The following is a 24,240-nucleotide window of genomic DNA, read 5'->3' on the forward strand; positions in this document are numbered from 1 at the left end:
AGTGAAGGTGTCTGTATTGGGGAAGATATACTATTTTTACCACACCATAGCCCTAAACTTTTGTTCCAATTTACCTCACTTGAGGAGGCTGCAGAGAATTTTTCCAAACACCTTTGAAGAACAGAGATACTGTTTTGATCTCTAATTAAAATGCAGACATCATCGGCATAAGCCGTGACCACAAAATTCGGATCTTCTACACCCCCACCCCCCCCCCCCCTGTCTTGTGGCATTCGCTGCCTCATAGATGCCAGAAGTGGTTCAAGGGGCAATTGTATACAGCAATCCTGAAAGGGGACAGCCTTGACGAATACCCCTTCGGAAAGAGAAAGGGGGGCATAACCTGTTATTTACTTTCACCATACAATAGATATCATTATACAAAAGTTTAACATAAGAAATAAATTTTTCAGCTTCATCGCACCCATGACTGGTAGTAGTTTGACCAGCCATGTCTTTAACCAAACAAAACCAAAAAGAAGGTTCTGCAAGAAGCAGTAACCACCTCAGATTATCAAAAAATGCAAACCTGCCACAAGCAAACCCAGCAAGTGGAGGGAAACAAAAGATTAATATGAACGAAGTATTTAGCGAAGAAAAAGGCTAGACGGAGAAACACAGCAAGTAGTGAAAGCAGGCCCAAAAACCAGGAATGTCCTGAACAGGCCTGCAAAACACTTACTGTGCATGCTCTCTTTCTCTCTCCTGTCTCAACAAAGAAAGGAAACACAGGGGAAAACTTCACACACAAACAAGGATACAAGGGGAGCGAAAAAGGGGATAGGAAAAACACCAACATGACAGTACTCACAGAGCCGCCATGATGCCACACCCACGCACAACTCACCAACAACCAGGAGAGAGAAAGAGAGAAAGAGAGAAACAGAGACAGAGACAGAGACAGGAAAAACGGGGTATAAAATGCAAATAACATGTCATAGAATCAGACCTGGTGTAACTACGAAGTACAATTTGATAGGTAAATATCAATGGATATGTGAGATGTCAACCCATTGTTATGTTTGATCTCAATGAAGGAGGGAGAGACAGAGACAGACAGAGACAGAGACAGAGACAGAGACAGAGACAGAGAGAGAGAGAGAGAGAGAGAGAGAGAGAGAGAGAGAGACAGAGACAGAGACAGAGACAGAGACAGAGAGAGAGAGAGAGAGAGAGAGAGAGAGAGAGAGAGAGAGAGAGGAGACAGAGCCAAGTAAGTAGAAGAGACGACCTCAGATGCTTCTAACTCGAGTTATGTCTGCAAAATGATTTTCAAAGGGCACATGACCTTTGAACTTTGACCTGTTCAATCTATATGTCATCAGTTCATCTTTGTATTACAATCCATAGTCATGCCATGTTTGGTCAATATCTCTTCAAGCAGTTCACAAGTTAATCGTGTTAACTAAAATGGTATTTTCAGATAAAGGTCACATGAACTTCAACCCCTTGAACCCAAAATTGAATCCATTCATCTTTGCATCATAATACACCTTTGTACAAAGTTTGTTTTAAAAATCCCTTCAGTTGGTCACAGGTTATCACGGCAACAAAAAATTATCACGGACAGATGGATGGATGCAAGGATAACCCCAAAACCTAATTCCTCCACGCCTTGGGTGGTGGAGGCATAAAAATCAAATGCTCCACATAATACAATCATGTCACATCTCAAGCAAATATTTATCGACCTCTTGAGTGTGTGAGCGAAGGCTACTCCATGTAACAGATTGCAGCCTGCCTTTGCATTTCAGCAGGAGCTCTGAGGAGGATCAGCAAAAGTGGTACTGTGTTCACAATAGAAGTGGTTGAGGAACAAAGTACAAACTCTCCAAAAGTGATGTTAAATATGTCAGGGTATATTCTCCATGTTATAGACGATGATCCAGTAGAGGTGTTGTGAACAACCTAGCTGCAAGTATAGGTATTAATGTTCCTTCAAGAACATACATTAAGATACAAATTAGTACGAAGTGGTTTCAATGGATATGTAGTTGCCTGAAAATCTGTTGAGGAGAGGCAACCAAACAAAAAGGCTGCAATGGGCAACAACAATGAAGCAGTGTGATGAACAAACCTGAAAGAAGGTGCTGTTTTATATATATATATATATATATATATATATATATATATATATATATATATATATATATATATATATATATATATATATATATATATATATATATATATATATATATATATATATATATATATGTCCAAGTTTGAACTGTTTGGCAACAATCAACAGTTGTTTGTTTGAAGGCAGATCACAGAATGTACAACAGCTTATGAGGCTTGTGGTGGTTCAACAATAGTGGGACTGCATCTCAGACAAGAGTGTTGGAGATCAACATCAAATAGAACGTCAGCCGATTGCCAACAGGTGTTAGTTTTGATCCTTCAAGCCTCAGAAGCACATCTCATTGGGCTGGGATTAACCTTTCAACGGGAAAATGATCCAGAAGCACACAGGAAATCGATTTCATCTGCAGTCTCTGATACTTTGCAGTTCAAATACTACCTAATGTTCTCCACCTCAATAATAAAGGTTTGTTGAAAATTTGATGACAAAAGGTCAACTAGTAAAAACATTATGGACTGGACATGCACACTGATGCTCGACGGAAAATCAATAAACATGGAAGTGATTATAAAAACCTGTCCCTCTAGTGCAGCGCAGGGGCAAGTGCAGGTGGGCCAAAAAGGGCAATTTGTACTCACTATGACTTTGCCCTTTGACCCAATTATTAATGAGTCTTCTCCATATTCTCCTAATAAAGGTTTGTTGAAAATTTTATGATAAAAGCTCAAATGGTAAAAAAAGGTGATGCCCTGGACACACACACACACACACACACACACACACACACACACACACACACACACACACACACACACACACACACACACACACACACACACACACACACACACACACACACACACACACACACACACACACACACACACACACACACACACACACACACACACACACACACACACACACACACACACACACACACACACACACACACCAAAACCATGTCTACCACTGTGCGGGGGACATGCCAATAAGGGCCATGCAGATATACAAGGTGGTGCTGGTACGAGAGCTTGTAGATGTGTGCACACACCTTTTGAGATGACATGGGTTTGACTCTTGACCCAGCTGTCACTGTGGTGTTTTGCATGCAGGGTGATGCATCATTTTGTGTGGCATCAATCAGAAGGATAGCAAGTTGGAGGACCCACTTGCTTGTATCTGTTGGCATAAATTAACAATTGTGTTTTTCTACAAAGAGTGGGTGAGTTATGACTGGCACCCTGAACAAATTCTAAATTCCTGTCCTCTTCACTCAAGACAAAGTGGAGAGAGTGAAGGATGGGGAGGTCGAGGTGATATGGCCTTTTCTTTTGGCACCAGGATGGTGCCACATGGGGGCGAGCTGGTCAGGACTGCAGGCAACTCGTGCATGCACTCATAACACGGTCTGTAATGCCTCAACTTAAGGCTCCTGGCACCTACTCATGAGCCTTTTGACACCGGCTGCTTCAGATCCTGAATACTCTAAATCCTTGAATTAATCTCCACTACTGCAGCAACGTCGTGGCCTTCAAAAGCTATGGGCCACAATAGCATCGTTCTGTGATTAGCCATGCCGCTGGCCACGTCACACCATGACCTCTCCGTCACACCATGACCCAAAGCTCCACTTCTTTCAGCACCATGACCTCAGAGCACAAGGTGGATAATGAAATAAAGGGAAAAAAAGAAAGAAAGCACACAACCAGTGAAAGAACATGAAGGTCTGGCAGGAGGACAGTCTATTCATACACATAACCCTGACAGCACTGATTGAGATAATTATGGGACAACCTATTCTGACATTTATTATGAACCAATAAATCCCTTTACCCTTTCAGCCATTTTCATCACAATATATTGTACTTGCAGCATCCTGTAGACTGTATTTGAAGGGTTACGTATTTTATTCAAAATGGCTGTGATGCTCTGAGTTTTGTATCATGACAAGAATGCAGTTCAGTAGAGATATGTGAAGCTCCACATTACAAGCTAAGGGGTCGAGAGATAAATAAGTAAACAAAAGAAATGAACAAAAATTATATTAATAAACAAAGAATAAATAAATCGATCTTTCATTTTTGTCATGAAATCTCCTCTCATTTCAAATCTTTAAGGGCATGTATTCAAATGATCAAATGCCTTGTTTTCTTCCAAGGAAGAAATCCCAAATTTGGAGCTTTGGTTCCTCGAAAAAAATGAGGTTTTATCCTGCATCAAACTGCATAATGACACAAATTGTTGTACGTGCCAGTTTGTGGATTATAAAACTTGTATCTCCACTTCCTCAAAGTATGCACTTCGGTTTTTTCCCGACGTGGCTCACTTGAACTTTTGACAAATACAAGCAGGTTTTCATGTTACGTCCCAACCCCACCCACACATTCTGCCAGCTCCACGCCTGGATTTATTTTTCCTAAACTCAAACGTTTGAACCACCAAATTAACCTGTGTTGAAATCTAATTACATCAAAATTTAATTGCATGTTGTTCTTCATGTATACATCTTGAACAACTATTTATCACTCTTTTCCACACTGCTTGTCAAGTGGTAATTATTTAAATGCTTGGATAAAAGCCCGTCAAAAACGACAGGTTGGAATTATTTTATTCAAAATATTCAAGCAGACTGGATGATCTGATGTTTCGTAGTAACAAAAGTGTTAAAACACAACAGGCACAAATGTGATCCGATTTTCTTTATCTTCTGGGATGTTTCGTTTTGAGGTGCAGCCTCGTGAGCGTGCCAAAGACTGAAGCCTTGGCTGAGTGTCAGTTGCACTTATATCTTCTTTATTTATGAAACATCCTATGGACATAAATGAATACTTGTTTTACTCTGCGAGCGTTATACATCACGTGCAGTGAATTTCATCTCAATGCACCTTGTATTTATTATTATTTTTTAAAACCTTTCTGTACACTGCACTTGAGGCTCCGTTTACAAGTCACCATGTCAAATTCCGATAGAAGAGACATAATTACTCTTTTGTGAAAAATGTTTTTCCAGTTTTTTAATCCTGAAAAATAGACCGTACTAAACACATAGTCACGTTAAAAGATTGGCCTTTAAAACCATACTCCAACAGTCCTAATGAAGGGTGGACAGACAAATACAAAAACACACAGTGTTTTATATAGGTAGATTCCAACGGTGGTCATATAATTATTCAAAACTTTTCTCCAATGGTGTTCTGTTATGCATGTCATTCAAAAACATAGGAGCAATACCCCTGGACGCTCACATGGTAGTGGCAGGATAAGATAACCGGGGACCCACTGGTAGGCATGAATGACACACAAAATATGTAACGGAGAAGAAAGTAAATACCATGAACAAACTGGTACATCACGGGTCATAAAGATTGTGGTCAAGGTTCATCAAAATTGTGTGTGTGGTTTCAGAAAAGAAAGCACATACACATTTTGAGGGGCAACCCCCCTTCATAAACCCTCCCAAGACCCCCATTTGTTTTTATGGTGTGAACAATCTTTGCTACATCATGGATGATGAAGGTTGTGGTCAAGATTCATCAGAATTGCATGTGTGGTTTCTGAGAAGAAAGCAAATACCTATTTGGGGGCAACAAATGAGTGGAGGTGATCAGTGATTCTGGATTTTGGGAGTATCAGCAGAAGGGGGTTGATGGTGTACTGCGTGTGCCCTGCAGAAACTTGGGGATGGGGTCAACGACAAAGCACGGAATGAGAAGAGGGTTCAAGACCCGACTACCGACCTGTCTGCAATGGGAAAGTGATAGACCCATCGACTCAGCTTCAACGCGGAAGATTCCAATCATCTTAAACACCTTGTATTGGTTTCCATAGTGTCAACCTGAGCAAGATGTGAGGTTTGGGAGCTAGCCCAGAGGGGAGAGCAGTATTCCATCAAGCTGCGGATGAAGGCCTTGTAGGGTGGATGAGTTCAGGTGTGCCAAGGAAGGGCTTTGTACGACGGAGGATGCCCAGTCGGCGACTGGCTTTGGAGGCCAACTTTGAAATGTGGTTTAACTGTTTTTCCTTTAAGACCAACTGAACAATGCTTTTAAGCAGCAATGAAATATTATGAGCTGTACCATACTCCTTGGTGTTGTTGAAGAAGTTTCTTGGCAAGAGTTATGCTGGGTGGCTTGCCATTGCTTTTGCAGGAATTTGGAATTGGGCCAGGGTGCCAGCGACAATTCGCCTACTCTTCGCAAAGGACACTGGGATCTAAAATATGCACCAATGAATGCTGGCAAAGAGGATGCCTTGTTTAATGTCCATACAAAGGACAGCACAGGCATTGATGCCTGGCTCTATCTGTGAAACAACAGGATAACAGTTTATCGCTGGGTGCGGATTCACTCCCGGCTAGATGGCTCAGAGGTGAGTGTGCATAGCCTGTTGGGCTATCATGCCACCCCAATGAAATATAAAGTAACATTTATACAAAAGCAGCATACCTTGATGAGGAATGGCGCAAGTACCGATCCCCAGAATGTTTTCGGGAAAACTTGGAGTGTTTTTCGTCGATTGAACTTGCTCGTCTCTTCTTACGTTTCCACGTGCAGTTATCACTCTTCCTGCTGATGTCACTGCTGTTTCCACAGCAACTCCTCTTGCTGCAAATGCTCCTGCTTCTGCTTGTTCGATCATACGAGTCTCTCCGGTGAGAAACATCATCACTTCCTGTATGCAGAAAACACATAAAAATGAATTACCATGTATTTAACAAATGTTCTCGCCATTTATTATTTATGATTATCACCTCAACATAAAACACAAAATCAAAAGAACAGTTCGTATTATCTGCTAGAGGGATGTTATACTTCTGCTCTACTAATTAATGTCCCTTTTTTGTAAACAATGTCAAGGCTCACAGAGGAGCTAAAACACATAACAGACTTGGAAGTAACAGAATGAAAACAGCAGGTTTGAGGGACAAAAAAGAGGGAGGCTTGGAGTGATAAGGGATGTGGGAAAAAAATGAGAGAAAGGGGAAAACACAAGGGGTGAGAACAAGGTGGATAACAGCCACAAACTCTCAATCACAGAAGTGGGAACTGAACATCATCTGCTTAACAGAATCCTTCTTCCCACAGGATGTCCCGACTCCTTCGTGTCTCTCCCTGGCTGTTGTATCCTCTGGTTCAATAGGAATGAATCCTGTCTCAGCAATAGTTGCATTTTAAATGAGGAACTCCTTTTCTCACTCTCCTTACACTGCTCTTAAAACCTCCAAATCCCCAGGAAACACCTTTGGCTGCGACTTCCTTTCCGCTCACTTGTCTGTGTGTTGTTACTTCCTCCAAACAATGACGATTTCATTTATGTGTGTGTGTGTATGTGTGTATATATATATATATATATATATATATATATATATATATATATATATATATATATATATATATATATATATATATGTATATATATATATATATATATATATATATATATATATATATATATATATATGTGTTGTTGTTCGTCTTTCAGCTGCTCCCGTTCGGGGTCGCCACAGCGGATCATCCGTTATGATCCGCATACTGATTTGGCAGAGGTTTTACGCCGGATGCCCTTCCTGACGCAACCCTGGTCACCTCTTACGACACAGGGATAAGGATTGGGTTTCGCCATGATTCTGGGATGCCCTACACCCTCTCATAGCACGGCCCAGCGCAGAGCTCCCGTCCTCAAGCGATCCTCCAACCCAAGCCTCCGAGTAGCCGGATTACAGGCGCACGCCACTACGCCCGGTATATATATATATATATATATATATATATATATATATATATATATATATATATATATTTATATATATGTATATATATATATGTATATATATATATATATGCGAATTTGCCGCCCGCCCAGCGTGCGAACGACCGCTTTTCACGAATAGCAGCCGCACGCCCACCGGACGAGCAATTCAGTTGCGGCTTTCTGGAACAACGCCAGAAACCAGTCACGGGTGGGTTCTTAACCCCACCATGGCCAAGTCCGTATTCTACCCGCACGTGACAGGTATATCGATATTCGGCGATTGACCCTAAGTATTCGCGCGGGTAACCTACCGAGAGACCGTACCTCGGCGTAGGCCTGCTTGGACACGAACCGCCTAAGCGGTTCATTCCGTTCTGGGATAACCGAGCGGGGCATTATCGCCAGACCTCGCCGGACCCGATTCTTTTATCGGTATTCAAAAACCAACTAGTATTCCGAAAAACAATATGGCACTTCAATGGGGGAAAAATGACACGACGAACGGGGTACATTTAAACAAGCACATTTATTTTACAACACGTGCACATATACAGCCATGCAGGTATGCAAAAACACCAACATGCACGTATACAGTGATGCAGGTATATACAGGCAAAGAATTCAAAAACACGCATGCAGTCATGCAACCAAACAAGCAATGCGCGGGACGGGCACAAAACATGAGCAAGGACCGAGAGTTACCACCGTCTATTAGTTATTATCAATGTACACTTCACAGTTCCTAATTAGCGGGACACGGTGCCACAACATTCATTCAAAATAAAACCAAGAAAGACCCCCTCATAGACAAAGGAGTCGGACTGGGCCTGTGGGCCTTTATAACGTGGGGCTTTGGTGACCGAAAGGGCCCCACGAGACCGTTGCAGGTTACCTGCACCCACGTGGTGCCTTGATGGGGCGAGTCACGACGTCCCGTCCCCACCGCAGCTGGCGTAGCCGCGGTTGAGCTCGGGCCTTCCGCGTGGCAGGCGAGCTCTCTCTGGCTCTCCCCACACGAACGCGCAGCTTCACGCGACACAGCAGGGCTGCGCCTCCAACCCGCGTCTCCTTCGCGACGCCCGGACCTCCACCGACTGACTGTTCCAAGCTCCCGACTCTGACACGAGCCCAGACCTCCACACAGCTCCTTGGCTTCTCCAGACTCTCCGAAGCCCGACAGACACTCCAAACCCCGATAGAGACTCGGTTCTCTCCACGCAGCTCCCTCTCTTACAACACACACACACACACACACACACACACACACACACACACACACACACACACACACACACACACACACACACACACACACACACACACACACACACACACACACACACACACACACTTCGCTGCGTTCAGCGCTCGCTTTTATTCCCCCTCCTTCCTCGCCCCGCCCTCCTTCCAGCTCCTGCGGGAAACTTCCAGAAGGGGCGCGTTTCCCTCGTGGGTCGGGGTTTTTCGTAGCAATCATCCTGGTAGCACTTTTCCATTCTCCCTCCACTCGCCCCTCCCCCGTCCCAAAGCGGAGGAAAGTAAGAGGAAAAATCCGTGCGTTATCGGAACGCCTTCTTCTTTCTCCATGGCAGAGACGGTTTTTAATGCGGAGAGGGTTGTAGCGTGGGTGTGGAGAAGTGATCGGTGGTGTGGTTGTTGTAATGGTGGTGTGGTTGGCGTGGGGCGGTGGTCGTGAGGGTGATGTGGTTGGGTGCTTGTAAAAAGGTGGTTAGTGGTGTGGTTGGTCCAAAATAACGATAGCAAAGAATAACGGCTAACTCAAATATCACAGCCCTGTCCACACGAATAATACCCATTAAACAACAGTGGGGAGATCTATCTGAACACACATTTAGCAATATAACTGATCTTGGGGATATCCTTTTTGTTGTCCTGTGAATTTCCACAGCCGTAACTATATATATATATATATATATATATATATATATATATATATATATATATATATATATATATATATATATATATATATATATTGTTACGGTTGTGGAAATTCACATTACACCATAAAGAGTCCTCAGGTGAGATAATTCGGTAAGTTCATGTATATGTTAGCCCAAACCCGTTGTATCGAGGGGATATGTGTGATTCATCCAGGCTGCGATGCTTTGAGTTAGCCATTCTTCTTTCTCTATTGTTATTTTCGACCATTAAGCCGCCAACAACTCAAACACCACCCCAACAACCAAATCGCCACCATCAACAACGCCCCCGAACAACTCCACCAAACCGCCATGACCTTCACCTCCACAACCCGACCCCGCAAGTATCGCCTCACACGCCATTCTCTAACGACGCTCAACAATGCCTCCGAACAACTCCACCACCTTCGCCTTTCTCCTTCACAACCAGCAACCGCACCACCTGTGAACACCAAACGTCGTGCTGTCCAGGGCCCGTTTGGCGATTGTTGCCGAACGCATCGAGCCGCGAGCGCGAATGGCGGCCTTTCCGAGGGAGAAATTCGGATCAGGAAGGCTTCACGCCCCCTTTTTCTCGGTCCAATGGGCGAGCGACGGGTGGTATGGCCCCGCCTCCAAGCGCGATGAACGTGGATTCTTTACGAGAGGAATTCGGATCAAAACAGGCTCACGTCCCCTTTTTGCCCGACCAATGGCTGAACAGAGGGTGGCGTGGCCCCGCCTCCAATCGCGTTTTGATCCTGAAATTTGCATATAGGCTCCTCCAGCGGCCTATAAAGACGTGAGCATAAGGCGACTCGCGCAGTTGTTGAGTTCAGTTCAGTGCGGGTCGAGAGAGTTCGCATGGTTCAGTTGCAGGCGGCTGGTCAAGTCAAGTGAAGAATTCAAGTTCGAGTCAAGTGAAGACGGCGTGGGGGTCGCTCGTCTCGTCGCGGGGTCCACCAAGCCAGCCAGCCATTCCCCTCTCCCTGAGCATCAGCAATTCCCCCCCCCATCCACGCTGAGATAGTGCCGGGGGGCCCCGTTCCTCCCCCACCCTAAACGTGGTGCCAACAAAACTGCTTGCGTGGAGCACACCGGAGAGGGCTCGCCGACCACGCCAGGGGCACGGAGTTGGGGCGCAGCGGCGCGAACATTGCGGTTTGCCTGCCATCGCGTCACGAGGATGCGGGTAAGACCTTCTCGGTCTCGTGCACCTGGCCGCTCCTCCAGGATCCACGCACATTTGGTCCACGGACCTGTCTGCCTCCTTGCCTGTGAGGGTGGCTTTCTTTTGCTTTTTGAATGAGTGATGTGGTGCCGAGTCCCGACAAGTAGAACCGTTTAAGTGTTGTAAATAATTGCCCTTTTATTCGGTTGGAGCTCTGCATCATGCTTTTGCTTTCGTTGCATTTTGTTTGGACTGAATGGCTGTATATACGTGCTTGTGTGTGTGTAATAAAGTGCTTGCATGTTGAACTGTTTTCCCGCATTGCTTCGTCTCCTTCCTTTTATTGAACCTCCATCTTGCATCACGTAAGGGATTCGTAGTGGGTTTCAACATCCCGGTAATTAATCGGAACCGCCAAGGCCGACGATAACTCCGCTCAGTTATCCCTGAAATACGGAACGAACCGCTTAAGCGGTTCGTGTCCGGAGTCGGCCTGTGGCGTGGTACAACTCCTCGGTACGCTACTCGTGCAAGTACTGAGGTAAATCGACCATTCGGCGATCGGACCCTATTTCGCGCGGGTAGAACGCGGACTGAGTTGTGGTGAGGTTAAACCCCCACCCGTGACTGTCTCCGGGCGGTAGTTCCCGGAGGGTCACGACTGAAATGTCCGTTCCGGTGGGCGAGGCGGCCGCTTTTGGCTACACGCCGTCGATCGCACGCCGGCGGGCGCGAATTCGCAACAATATATATATATATATATATATATATATATATATATATATATATATATATATATATATATACAGTATCTATATATATATATACAGTATCTATATATATATATACAGTATCTATATATATATATATATATATATATATATATATATATATATATATATATATATATATATATATATATATATATATATACATACATACATATACACATATCAGCTAAAATAGACGAACTTTTAACCACCCAATCCAGTTCTCTCTTCCCCATATGTGGCGATTGAAACTGTCACCGTAAGACAATTGGCTGGGTGTTATTGTTACGGATTTGGAAGCCATTTTGCACACAAACAGACAGCAGTCCCCATAGCTCAGTTATCTCGATAAGTATGTGTTTATAGTTAGGGTCCCACCCCCTATGTCTAACGGGAATTACATGTGTGCTGCGAAGTTTCTTTACAGTTACTTTTTTACAACAAATCCCCTTCACCTCTCCGCACCATCGACTCCATTGCCCACGTGTTTTTGGCTGAAGGTGTGGGCAGAGCCTCCATTCGCTTCAGATCGAGGCTTCGCTCCGAGGAAGGGCATGGAGCGTTTCCTCCAGCCAATGGGCGAAGGGCGAGCAGGGCAGAGGCGCCGCGACCAATGAGGGGAGGCCACTGGTCACCCGACAAACCCTCATCCAATCAGGAGGCAAGTGGGAGGGGAAGAAATCCCTTGGACCTGGCAAGCGGAGTAGAGTGGTTGTCAGGACCAGAGTGTACTGCAGTGATCGTGGCTGATTCCTTTGCGGTGGCTCCTCATGGTGGCTTGGTCTGCGGTCCTTTGCGGTGGCTCCTCGCCGTGGCTTGGTCTGCGATCCTTTGCGGTGGCTCCTCGCCGTGGCTTGGTCTGCGATCCTTTGCGGTGGCTCCTCGCCATGGCTTGGTCTGCGATCCTTTGCGGTGGCTCCTCGCCGTGGCTTGGTCTGCGAACGTGGTCTGCGATCCTTCGCGGTGGCTCATCGTGGTGGTGGAGGCCGAGCAGCCAGGGTCGCGGCCCAGTGGATTTCGGAACGTGGCTTCGAGTCCCACCGTGGTGGTTGAAGTCTGGTGTGACCGCACGAGGCGGGAAGGTACCCGGCCAGGCTCTGGGCCCCCAGCTGAACTATCCTCCTCGGCGGGAGGACCGAATAAAGACCCACGGGGTCCATTTCTTTTGTATGTGTGGTGTGTGTGTGTGTGTGTGTGTGTGTGTGTGTGTGTGTGTGTGTGTGTGTGGGTGTGTGTGTGTGTGTGTGTGTGTGTGTGTGTGTGTGTGTGTGTGTGTGTGTGTGTGTGTGTGTGTGTGTGTGTGTGTGTGTGTGTGTGTGTGTGTGTGTGTGTGCGCGCGCGTCCATGGGCCCCGTCTAAGTAGAAACTGTTAAGTGCCTTGTTCATTGTAAATTGCATTTCTTATAGTCGTGATAACTCTGCTCTCTGTGCTCCCCTGCCCCATTATAAATAAACCCGTCTTCAGTGAGCATAGTTTTGGGACACTGAATCCTGCAGTGAGGCAGTTGCCTTGAAACAACTTGCCTTCCTTTCCTGGAACAACCTGACCGAAGGCGACCTCAGATCACTTCACAAAGCTCGCAACAAGTGGGTGTCCACACTCGGGAGAGCCAGAAAACAAAATCCTGGTCAATGTCAAGAATGGACTTTCAAACTTGTCTCCTTCCCCTAAAAACCTGACGGTACCTTAAAAGTCTTTCTTTGGTGTATGCTCCACCTTAATCCCTTCTTTCACTTCAAATAGCACCACAGCCGACTCCGTTTGTGACAAGGCTGAATACTTGTGTTTTCCTCCCAATCATGCGTCTCCAACCCCTCTTTTGCTGTACGCAACTGACACAGTCGCACCCTACTGCTCCTGGACTCTGTCTTTTGCACCTGAGAAGGTGAAGAAGCTTATGGCAACCCACGACTCTCATTCTGCAACTGGCCCACACAGCATCAGCATACGTATTATCACAACCTGCACTGCTGCTATTGCAAATCATTTTTTCTGCTGTGTTCACCCTATTGTTTACCAAAGGTAATGTTCCATCTGATGTGAAGACAGCCAACAAGCATGGTGTAAAAACTGATCCCCTTAACTACAGACCTATCAGCTCATTTGCAACAATTAGCAAGGTCGTGGAATCCAAAATCACATTCAACATCAAATCCTTTCTTTTCTTCAATGGCCTGATTTCAGACGCTCAGTTCAGATACTGACCCAATCACCCCTCTGGGCTAGCTTGCCTGCCTCACATCTCATGCAGCTTGAAAATGTGGAAATCAAGACCTTCAAAATCATTGGAATCTCCCACGATGAAAATGATTCTCTAGGCATCTCAATTTCACATCACAGACATGTCGGTGGTCTCTCTTCTTCCACTACCTCCATTCTGGTATTGCACCCTCTGCCCTTTCCATGCTCTATCCGCCCACCCCTCCCCCACAGGTTTCTGCTGGGAGTCTGCCAGTAACCCCCTTCTGTTTAAACGACTGTTACGGTCACGTCTGTGACCTCTTCTTCCTAACCCCTCCCCCCTCTCCCCAGGTTTGACTAAAGTGGTGGGGACCCAAGCTTTGGTATGGTCTGTGACCTCTTGGCTTGCATGGTGGGGCCCAATATTTGAACTCCTGTGATTGGCTGTGTCACGAGAGAGAGCGAAAGCTGGAGATGATGGTGGTGAGGGGAACACGATTTTGTTCCAGTCTTGTCTTTGTGCGTTGAACCTTAACTGAGCAAATGACGAGGGGCAAGAAGCTGACTGCCTGCCATTTTTTAAAGGCAAAAGAGATTCACGGCACCTTGGATGGTGTCGACAGAGGATGGGTTGACACGATTCTGGAAACATGAGGCCACAACAGAAAGGCCTCCTACATCGATTGCTTGTGAGACGCAGCCGAGGTCAGGTCGCCTCTGTATCACGGCATGACTCCGGTGTGGAGTTCGCCGAGTGTGAAGCACTTTGAGATGAGAGCTCGGAGGTCAGCGAGAACGCAAAGCAATAGAGGGACCTTGTGGCATTGATCATTCTGTCCTCCTTCCCTCTCATGCCTGCAATCTGACTGCTACCTTGAGGTCTCACCTCGGGAATGGAAATGGTAAATCTTGCTAATGATCAAGGCCGACACCGGTTTCTCGTCCATGGGGGTAAGCCCATTGGCCAAGTGTTATTTACAATATATATACACATATATATATATATATATATATATATATATATATATATATATATATATATATACACATATGTATTCCCTTGGTGTAATCCATAATTAAAAAGTGTTTGACCCCCCCCCCTTGTTTTGCTTTGAACTTTCGCCCATTGTAACACCACTAAAACCCAAACTCACTGATCACCTCCATTCATTCATTTCTCTTTCTCCCCATCTATGAAATCAACTTCCTCAGTCTCTTCAATCCAATTCTTCCCTCCAGGGCTTTAAGACAACTGTTCATTACCATCTCAGGTCATCACCCATCCGCAACCATGATTCCTTCTACCCCCATTAACCCTCCCCAAACCCACCTCTTTCTGACTTGACAGTTTTTCCTCCTTCTGTGATTGAGTTTGTTGCTGTATCCATCTTGTTCACCCACTGTGTCCTCCCCTTTCTGCCATTCTTTCCCACATACAGGTCTCATCCTTTCAAGCCTCCTTCTATTTCGATCTTTTTACTGTTCTTTTCATTATGTTACGTCCTGATCCCGTCTTGCTCATCTTCTCCATGAGCCTCGGCACTGTATAAACCTCGACACAATACGACGTCACAACATCGACCGATATGCCTCCACCCGCATTAAGTCTTTGCTTACTCTAACTTTTCTCTAAAACCTCAAGACTATTTGACCTCAATATCTAATAGGTACACATGTATCATGGCATTTCATTAACAGGGGTTTTAATGTGATCTGTGACCCTTCACTTTTCAGTCACAAATAATAATCTATCATAGATGGACACACTGATGAGGTTTATGATACTTGTACCAAGTTTGATTGAAATCCCTTCGGCCGTTCTCAAGTTATCGTGGTAAGATCTCTGTTCCTTTGACCTTTTGATACTGAAATCTAATCAGTTCATCTTTGCATCATAATGTATACTTATACCAAGTTTGGTCAAAATCCCATCACTGGATACAAGTTAGCACACAGTAACATAAATTTTACCAAACAGGACCTCTGGCCTTTGACCTCTTGACCCCATCATATAATCAGTATCTTTACATCATTATACTGTACATACTTGAACGAAGTTTGACTTGTATCCCTTCAGCTTTTCTTAAGTTTTTGGGGTAACGAAAACCTATCACACACAGACAGACGGATGGACCGACAGCCGGAGGGCCAACCCGAAAACATAATGCCTCCGGTGAATTCGTCGTGGAGGCATAAAAAAAACTCATACCGACATATCTTGTTTCCCCAATCCCTTGCTCTCTATACCCCCTGACCTGCCCCCCCCCCACCAGACCTGTTTTCTAGTGGATTGAGAAAGATTCGCATCCCAAATCAGATGATGTTCATACTGCAATTCAAGCAATATGAGCATCTTTGCTAAAATTATCCAAAGTTTGTCCCACCTTACCCGAGTGAGGTCTTAGAAAGTCCGACAAACACAGATATTACAGATTACCACAACCATGATAAATTCTGCATGTTTATATTCCATCCATACCTTTTCTCATGAAATGTGAGCAAAATTTCAATCCCTCCTAAAAGAGAACAACGAGATATTTGACGCAAACATTAAGGTCTATAATGGTGCTTTACGCCCATTTCAAGCAGTCATTAATATCGACGCTGTTCAATCCCCACAATGCAAAGGTCATGTTCCATAGCTTTTGCACAAAAACCTCAAGAGCTGCAACAAAAGTTTACCGACTTGAGGAGAAAGGGGTTTTTGTATGCCCAGAAGACAGTGGAAACTCCATAGAATACCTTAATCCATCATTTTTATCAAGAAAGCCTGTGGAAGTTCCAGGTTGGTAACTGGGTCCACAGATGTAGGCTTCGACAGCAAACCACAACCTCCCCCGATGCCAGATTGCACAGTGGAGATGTAGCATCACAAAAGACCTCACCAGTACATTTTATCAAATAACGTTGTTCCAAGAATATTGTTATGGTTGTGGAAATTCACAGATCGCCATTCAGGTTTCCCGAAGATCAGTTATGTCGATAAGTGTGTGTTCCAGGTTAGATTTCCCCACTGATGTATAACGGGATTTATTCGTGAGCCGGGCTGTGAACCTTTGAGGTAGTGCTATTCTTTTCTGTCTTTTATTTTAAACAATCATCTCCTTACCATCTTCTCCACAAACCACCATCATCTCCTCACCATCTTCTCCACAACCACCATCATCTCCTCACCATCTTCACCACAACCGCGTGAAGACTGCGATTCCTAACACGGCCGCGTTTGACGGCAAGATCGGATCAGAACGGTGAAAGGTGCAGAGCCAGCCAGGGGTGAAGGATCGAAGGTGAAAGAGCAAGCATCCTTCCCCCCCAACCCTGAACCCGATAAGAGTTTGGAGCCTGGAGTCCGGAGAGTTGAGTTTGGAGCCTGGAGTCCAGTTGAGCGGTTGAAGAGACGCCGAGTCGTCGACAAAGAACGAACGAGTTGGAAAAGAGTGCTGGGAGAGAGCGTTGAAGTTCGCGCTGCGCTGGTGTGGTGGAGTCGGGAAGAGAGCTTGGAGAAGAGCACTGGGAGAGAGCATTCAAGTTCGCGCTGCGCTGGTGTGGTGGAGTCGAGAAGAGAGCTGGAGAATTCGGAGGTTGGAGTGCGGGCAGAGACATCGAGGGTCGCCCAGCGAGTCACCAAGAGGGTGGCAGGTAGCCCGCTCGGTCTCTTGCAGCCCCTTCGGTCATCCCGGCTCCGAGCAATTATAAAGGCTCACGAGCCCGGTTCTTCCTTTCTTTCTTGGGGTTTGCATGAAAGTCTGTGGCGCCTTGTCCATAAGTAACAAACTGATTAAGTGCATGTACGTAATATAATAAATAGAATGGCTGTAGGTTTTTGCTCGTGTCTAGAAATGTCCCTATTTTTTAATGTCACCTGCTCGTTGCGTCCCTTCCTCCATTGACTTCCATAATTGCGTTCGGAATAATTAGCTGGCTGATTAATAGCCGTTAAAACGTACATCTGGTCCGACGGGGCTTGGCGATTTAAAACCGCTCGGCAATCACAAACGGAACGAGCTGCTTAAAGCGGCTCGTTTTCGTGCAGGCTCCGTTGAGGTGTAAACTCTCGGCATTTCTGTCTGCGAAAATAATTAGGTGCATCGACAATTCGGCGATCAACCCTGTAGCGCATGGACAGAAGAGTTGGCTGGTGTATGGTATGGTTAACAAGACCCGTAGCTGGGTTTCGGCGTTGATCCGAAAGCTGCGACGAGATTGCTCGTTCGGTGGGACTGCGCGGCCGCAATTGAGCTCAAGGCGGTCGCCCGCACGCCGGGTAGGCGAAAATCCACAACAACATGAAATACTCAGGAGTGACCACCACATTCCGGGAAGTAGGGATATAAAGGTACTCTGCCATAGGACCTTGGAGGAACTAATGTGTCGAGTACTTGTTGATTATCTGGAATATGGGTTAACTTGTATATGAACTACAGGTAGTGGACAAAAAAAATGGAAACACCTGGGTAAATGAGGGACACAAAGGGTATTGAAAACGAGAGCTTCCACACAGATGTGGCCCATGTGTTAATTAAGCAAATAACATCCCAGAATGGTTATCCCATGGGCCACACAGATGTGGCCCATGCTTAGGGTCTTGTATAAAAATGCTGTACAGGGCTGGTTGCTGATAATTATGGACAGCATGCCTGTAAGAGGAGATCTCAGTGACTGAAAGAGGGGTGATTGTTGTGGCATGTTTGGCAGGCACTTCAGTGGCAAAGACAGCTCAACTTGCTGATGTTTCACGAGCAACGGTGTCTAAAGTGATGTTGGCATGGAACTCTGAGGGAAAGACATCAGCAAAGGGCAACAGTGTGCAGAAGCACATACTCCAGGATCATGATATCCATGCATTAATTTGAAGTGCAAGGCAAAGCAGGTGAGTAACTGCATATCGATTGACTGTAAATTTCAACCTTGGGTGCAAGGAGCCAGTTTCATCAAAAATGGTCCGCCGAGAACTTCACAGATCAGGATACCATCGTCGGATTGCAGTGCACAAACTGCTCATCACACCTGGCAATGCACATTTGTGAGTTCAGTGGTGCAAAGAGCACAGGCAATGGATGACCGAGCAGTGAAGAAATGTGATATGGTCAGATGAATCATCCTTCACCATGTTCTCAACAAACGGATGAATGCACATGTGGTGCAAGCCTAAAGAACTCCACAACCATGAGTGTTTGGTTCCAACAATGAAAGGTTCTGATGGTTCTGTAATGTTGTGGGAAACATTTTCCTGGCATGGTTTTGGTGCAGTCATTCCCTTAGAAAGGAAGGCCAATGCCAATCGCGACTTAATGGTAATGAGTGATTATCTTCACTCTATGTTGTAGCATTTCTTTGGTGGTGTTGGTGTTGCCTGGTGTTGGCGCAGTGGTTAGGGCTGCGGCTTGGTATCCAAAGGTCCTGAGTTCAAGCCCCGTTGGGCCACTGAATAAATACACCAGGGGGTTGACTCAGCCTGTCATCCTTCCGAGGTCGGCGAAATGAGTACCAGTGTACTGGGCCGGTGTATACCCCGGTTAAAATAGGTGTACCATATCCCTGTGTCGTAAGAAGCGACCAGGGTTGCGTCAGGAAGGGCATCCGGCGTAAAACATGTGCCAAATCACTATGCGGATCATACGGATGATCCGCTGTGGCGACCCCGAAAGGGAGCAGCCGAAAGAAGAAGAAGAAGAAGATGTTGTAGCATTTCTTTCCTGCTGGGCAGGGTGTCTTCCAGGATGACAATGCCCCCATCCACACAGCAAGTGTGATCACCCAATGGCTTCCTGAGCAAAACACTGAGGTTATACATATGTCATGGCCTTCTCAGTCATCAGAGCTGAGCCCATTCGAGCATTTATGAGATATTCTGGAACGACGAGACAGCGTTTTCCACCTCCAACAAAAAGGAGTGACTTGATTGACTTTCTTGTGGAAGAATGGTGCCGCATCCCTCCTGCAGCATTCCAGACGCTTGTTGACTCTATGCAACGGTGCATATAGGCCGTACTGGCCACATGTGGTGGCCCAATACCATATTGTGACTTTACATCAGTGTTTCGATTCTTTTGTCTACTACCTGTACACTGAAATGGCAATACATTTTATCAAAATGGAAGACCAAGAAGGAAACTATTTGTGCAAGTGGAATGAGTCCTGCAAGTTCTACACTGCAACAATCATCACGTGACATTGGTCCGCAGTCAGCAAGAAAACTTTCAAACACCCGAGTTAAAACAAACGTAATTGAGATGGGGGGAAGCTGACCAAATTCAGTAACATGTGGAGTCTTCGGAATCGCACATACTGAGGCACACTTCCATTTAGCAGGGAAGCAACCATTCTGCATACATTTGTTGAATGTTTTTGTAACAGGGCCTGAGATTTCCAGTGCAAACTCTTTGAGAAGACGAGTAGGTACATCACTGGGATGAGGTGCCTTGGATACGTTGAGACATACAAGACGAAAATAAACCTTGTGCTGATGGATTGTTGGTGGAGGCGCAGATGCTGGACGATAAGCCGTAAGAGTTTCTGGGTCCAGCAGAGGTAACGTTGTACAGATGCGTGAAAAATACATATTAAGATCATTGGCTAGTTGCCGAGGAGCTTGATCAGCAAAAGCAAGGTGAAAGGACTGCTTCTTCATTCCGGTCAATAATCAAATCTGTCTGGGCCATTTTCCAGGCTCTGATATTTTAAGGTGTTCAACTTTGTTTTGAAAGTAACCTGACTTAGCTTTTTTGATATTACGCTGGACTATGTTCCTTAGTTGATGGTATCAATCAAAATCGCAACGATCATGTGCAGAGTCCCGTTGTACTATTAAACGGTGGAGATTATCACTGAACCATGGTTTATCCCCTAGGTTTCCACTTTATCACTATCTCATGAAAGCATCGTTTGTATTGCATCGTAAGGGTACGATGTAAAATTTTTACCATTTCATCAGGATTATCAGTGGAGTTCAAATCAGCCTAATTATACTCCGTAATCCATTGTCCAAAATTTCGGATAGATGATTCAAGAAAAGGTCTTAGTTTAGACTTAGTGGATTTCAGAGGTTGAATTGAATTTCATGGTCGAGCTATAACAACACGGTGATCACAAGATGCAATTGGGGCACATATTACTGGTTCACCATAAAGTTCATGAGAGTTTGTCAAAATCTTATCAAGTACTGCATGACCTCATGTTGGTGTTACAACTAACTGTGTCAACAGGGCATGTTGATCAAAAATGTCGGTACGGAGATCATTAAAATCCCCCATAATAAGTACTACTGCCTCCTCCGTTGAGTTGATCAGGTCAACCATTTCAATTATGTGATCTGTTATCTTCTGATGGTAGGGAGATTGTGGCGGAACATAGACAACACATGTGTAGACGTTCCTCAACAGACGCACGGTAGATGATGATGTCAGTTTAACCCCAAAAAAATTCAAGATGTGTTGGAACAAGATTGTGAAACACTCGTCAGGAGTTATCATCATCTTGAGCATAAAGTGCAACTCCTCCTCCCATTCGGCCATCACAGTCGGAGCAGTAGAGAGTACATGTTGGGAAGTCAAAACAAGTGGATGGCTTGTCTGAGGTAAACCAAGTTTTGGTTACTGCAACAAGATTTACATCACTGTACTGAGTGACTATAGTTTCCTCAAAGTCATCAAACTTGTTGCACAGTGATCTAGCATTAACAAGCAAGAGAAGGTAACGCAAATGATGATCGTTCAGAATGAGTAAACACCCCTCAAAGTCCTTATTATAGATGACCAACCACTTCAGAATGAGCTGCGTCCATACTTGCCACAATACCACCACGTGGAGGTAACTGCACATGGTGTTCCACACCAGTAGAGGAAAGAGCGGGATCACAAGTACAGATCACAGGCAACCCACAGAGCACTAAGAAAAGCTGCGGCATGCCAATCCCCGCTCAAACACCACAAGAGCCAGAACTCTCCACGTCGAGATCAAGGTAAGCGAAGGACAGGCCCACGAAGGCAGGGACCAGCGGCGTGCCAGACACCAGCACGCTGGAGAGCCTCCAATGTTGTGTAAGAAAATGCTGCACAAAGCCACCCACAACAGCAGTCGCAGGAAGGCCTCGAAAATGAAAGATAAAATAAAAAATGGACATTCAATTCAAACACACCGAGCCTGCTACATTCTCACAGATAGTATGTCTTGCATACAAGCATTCAAAAAGTTGTCGGGTGAGTTTTCTGATAGCCCACGCATGTCTAACTTCTTGACTGCTGTCAGTTATTACCAAGCCTGCATTTGACACCTCAATGGAGCCCCAAATATTCCATTTGGCTTCGTGAGATGGAATGTCCTGGAAAGCAAAAAGCCCCACTTGTCAGATCTGCATACCGTTGTAAAATGCATCCAAGATTAAGTTGTTTGCGGATTATGTAGCAGAAATGGCCTTCCTGGTGATGCAAGACCACCTTTCACCAGCAGAGTAGCTTAGCATGTGATCTCGTCAGAATGTGCAGACTTGAAAATCACTCATGCTCATCTTATCCAAGGAATACGTCCTTCGATGAAGCGTGCCAATGTCAGACGTCAAAAGATCCCTCAACTCTCACGATTGCCAAGGATGATGTACTAGTAGTCTCCCGCCATGACCCTTTTGACACCCACATGAGAGTGTATCTTCATTGCACACCAGATCCTGGATGGTCTCCGGACTGCACTGAACATACAGCTGGACCACTCCGAGCAAGTACCACATCAATATTTTTACACGATGCACATGGACAAGTCCAGTGAACAGGTCTCCTCTGGTTATCATCATTTTGCCTAATTAAGCAAGACACCACGCAATGTGAGACAAGAGTCCACCACAGAACCACCCCCTCCCACCCCCACCCCGTCCCAAAAGAGTCAACTGCAGTATAATTTGCCATGGCTGCCATGAAGAGACAGACAACTTGTCCTGGTACTAAGAGAATGTGTTACATCTTACAAGGCATCATGTTTGTTTGAAAATGAGCAATGTGACATTATGTGACCCTCCAACTCCCCTAAGTATTGAACTTTAGCCCAATGATGGCCCTGCTGCAGTCATTCAGACTGATCCTGCACCAGGGTTTGTTTCTATCATCGATACACTTCTTCAGCGATTGAAACGTTGCAACAAATATCTGGTAGTTTTGGATTTGGGACGATCTGACATGGTGGTGAACAGCTGTCCTGAAGACCTTGAGGGGAGAATGAGATTGAAGAGAATGTGGAAGTTGGTTCCATAGATGGGAAATAAAAGGAAAAAAAATGAGTGGAGGTGAGCAGTTATCCTGCATTTAGGTAGTTTCACCAGTAGGGGGTTGATGGTGGACTGTGTGAACCCCACAGAAACCTGGAGGGTGACAAAGCATGAAGCAGAGGGTGCAATACCATAACGAAGGAGGTAGAAGACAGAGAGACCACTGCCCTGCCTGCATTGGCGAAGTTAAAGGCCCAAATACTCAGCTTCATCGCGAGAGATTCCAATAATCTTGAAGGCCTTGGTTTCCACGGTGTCAAGCTGAGTAAGATGTGACAGGGGAGCCAGCCGAGAGGGGAGAGCAGTACTCCATAAAGCTGCTGATGAAAGCCTTGTAGGTTATTCACCTACAAGGCTTGAGGAGTGCCAAGGAAGGACTTTGTACGACAGAGGATGCCCAGTCGGCGGCTGGCTTTGGAGGCCAACTTTGACATGTGGCTTGCCCAAGAAATGTGGTTTGGTATTTAACCATAATGGCTGTTATATCAAACTGATTCATGAGCAGAGGATGTTTTCAACATGGGACATTTTCCATCTTCCATAATCTATCCTCCACTAATTAATACATCTTTCTGTTGTCATACACATGATCTCTAAAGGTTAAAATTCCCACTTTAATCACATGATGAATATTGCATTGAGAGCTGTGAATTTTCTTCTCGCTTGCTCTGCTTTGATTCAAAAGCAGTTTCAAACCCTGCTGGATGAAATGGACTACGTTTATCAAGACATGTGAAATACATATCGAGACAAAGCTATAAAACATCCCCATGAGAATACGACCTTTCTGTCATAAAAGTATAGAGTACACACAAATGCAGTTCTGAACGAGAAGGGCACTTGCTAGAGCGCATACCTCCACCACGTAATGCATGATCCATGAGAACATATCGGGTCCAATACATTTTTGAAATACCATGCTGTATCGTTTTTGGCCCTATCTCTCAATGGTGAAGAATCACTTTAGAAATTAAATAATTCTCGTATCGAGATCCAGATTTGGATTTTCATTAAAACTGAATCAATTGCTCCATGTCACACACCCAAACGTGTCTACCGAGTTTCGTCCAAATCCGTCCACAGCTTTTTGAGATATCCTGCA

General features: G+C 45.2%; 1 protein-coding gene across 8 annotated transcripts in view; it reads right to left on the bottom strand.

Annotated features, from left to right (window-relative positions):
* The window catches only part of LOC147029495 (uncharacterized), a 174,708-nt gene that overhangs the window by 102,716 nt on the left and 47,752 nt on the right, over positions 1 to 24,240 (bottom strand). For all 8 annotated transcript variants that reach the window (XM_085871951.1, XM_085871949.1, XM_085871950.1 and 5 more), the window contains one exon: positions 6,535 to 6,760. In XM_085871951.1, the coding sequence (XP_085728077.1) occupies positions 6,535 to 6,760 (226 nt within the window). The remainder of the gene's footprint in view (positions 1 to 6,534; positions 6,761 to 24,240) is intronic.

This window comes from Eptatretus burgeri, chromosome 3 (assembly GCF_056783735.1).
Source record: "Eptatretus burgeri isolate ZD-2024b chromosome 3, Ebu_testis_v1, whole genome shotgun sequence".
Taxonomy (NCBI): Eukaryota; Metazoa; Chordata; class Myxini; order Myxiniformes; family Myxinidae; genus Eptatretus; species Eptatretus burgeri.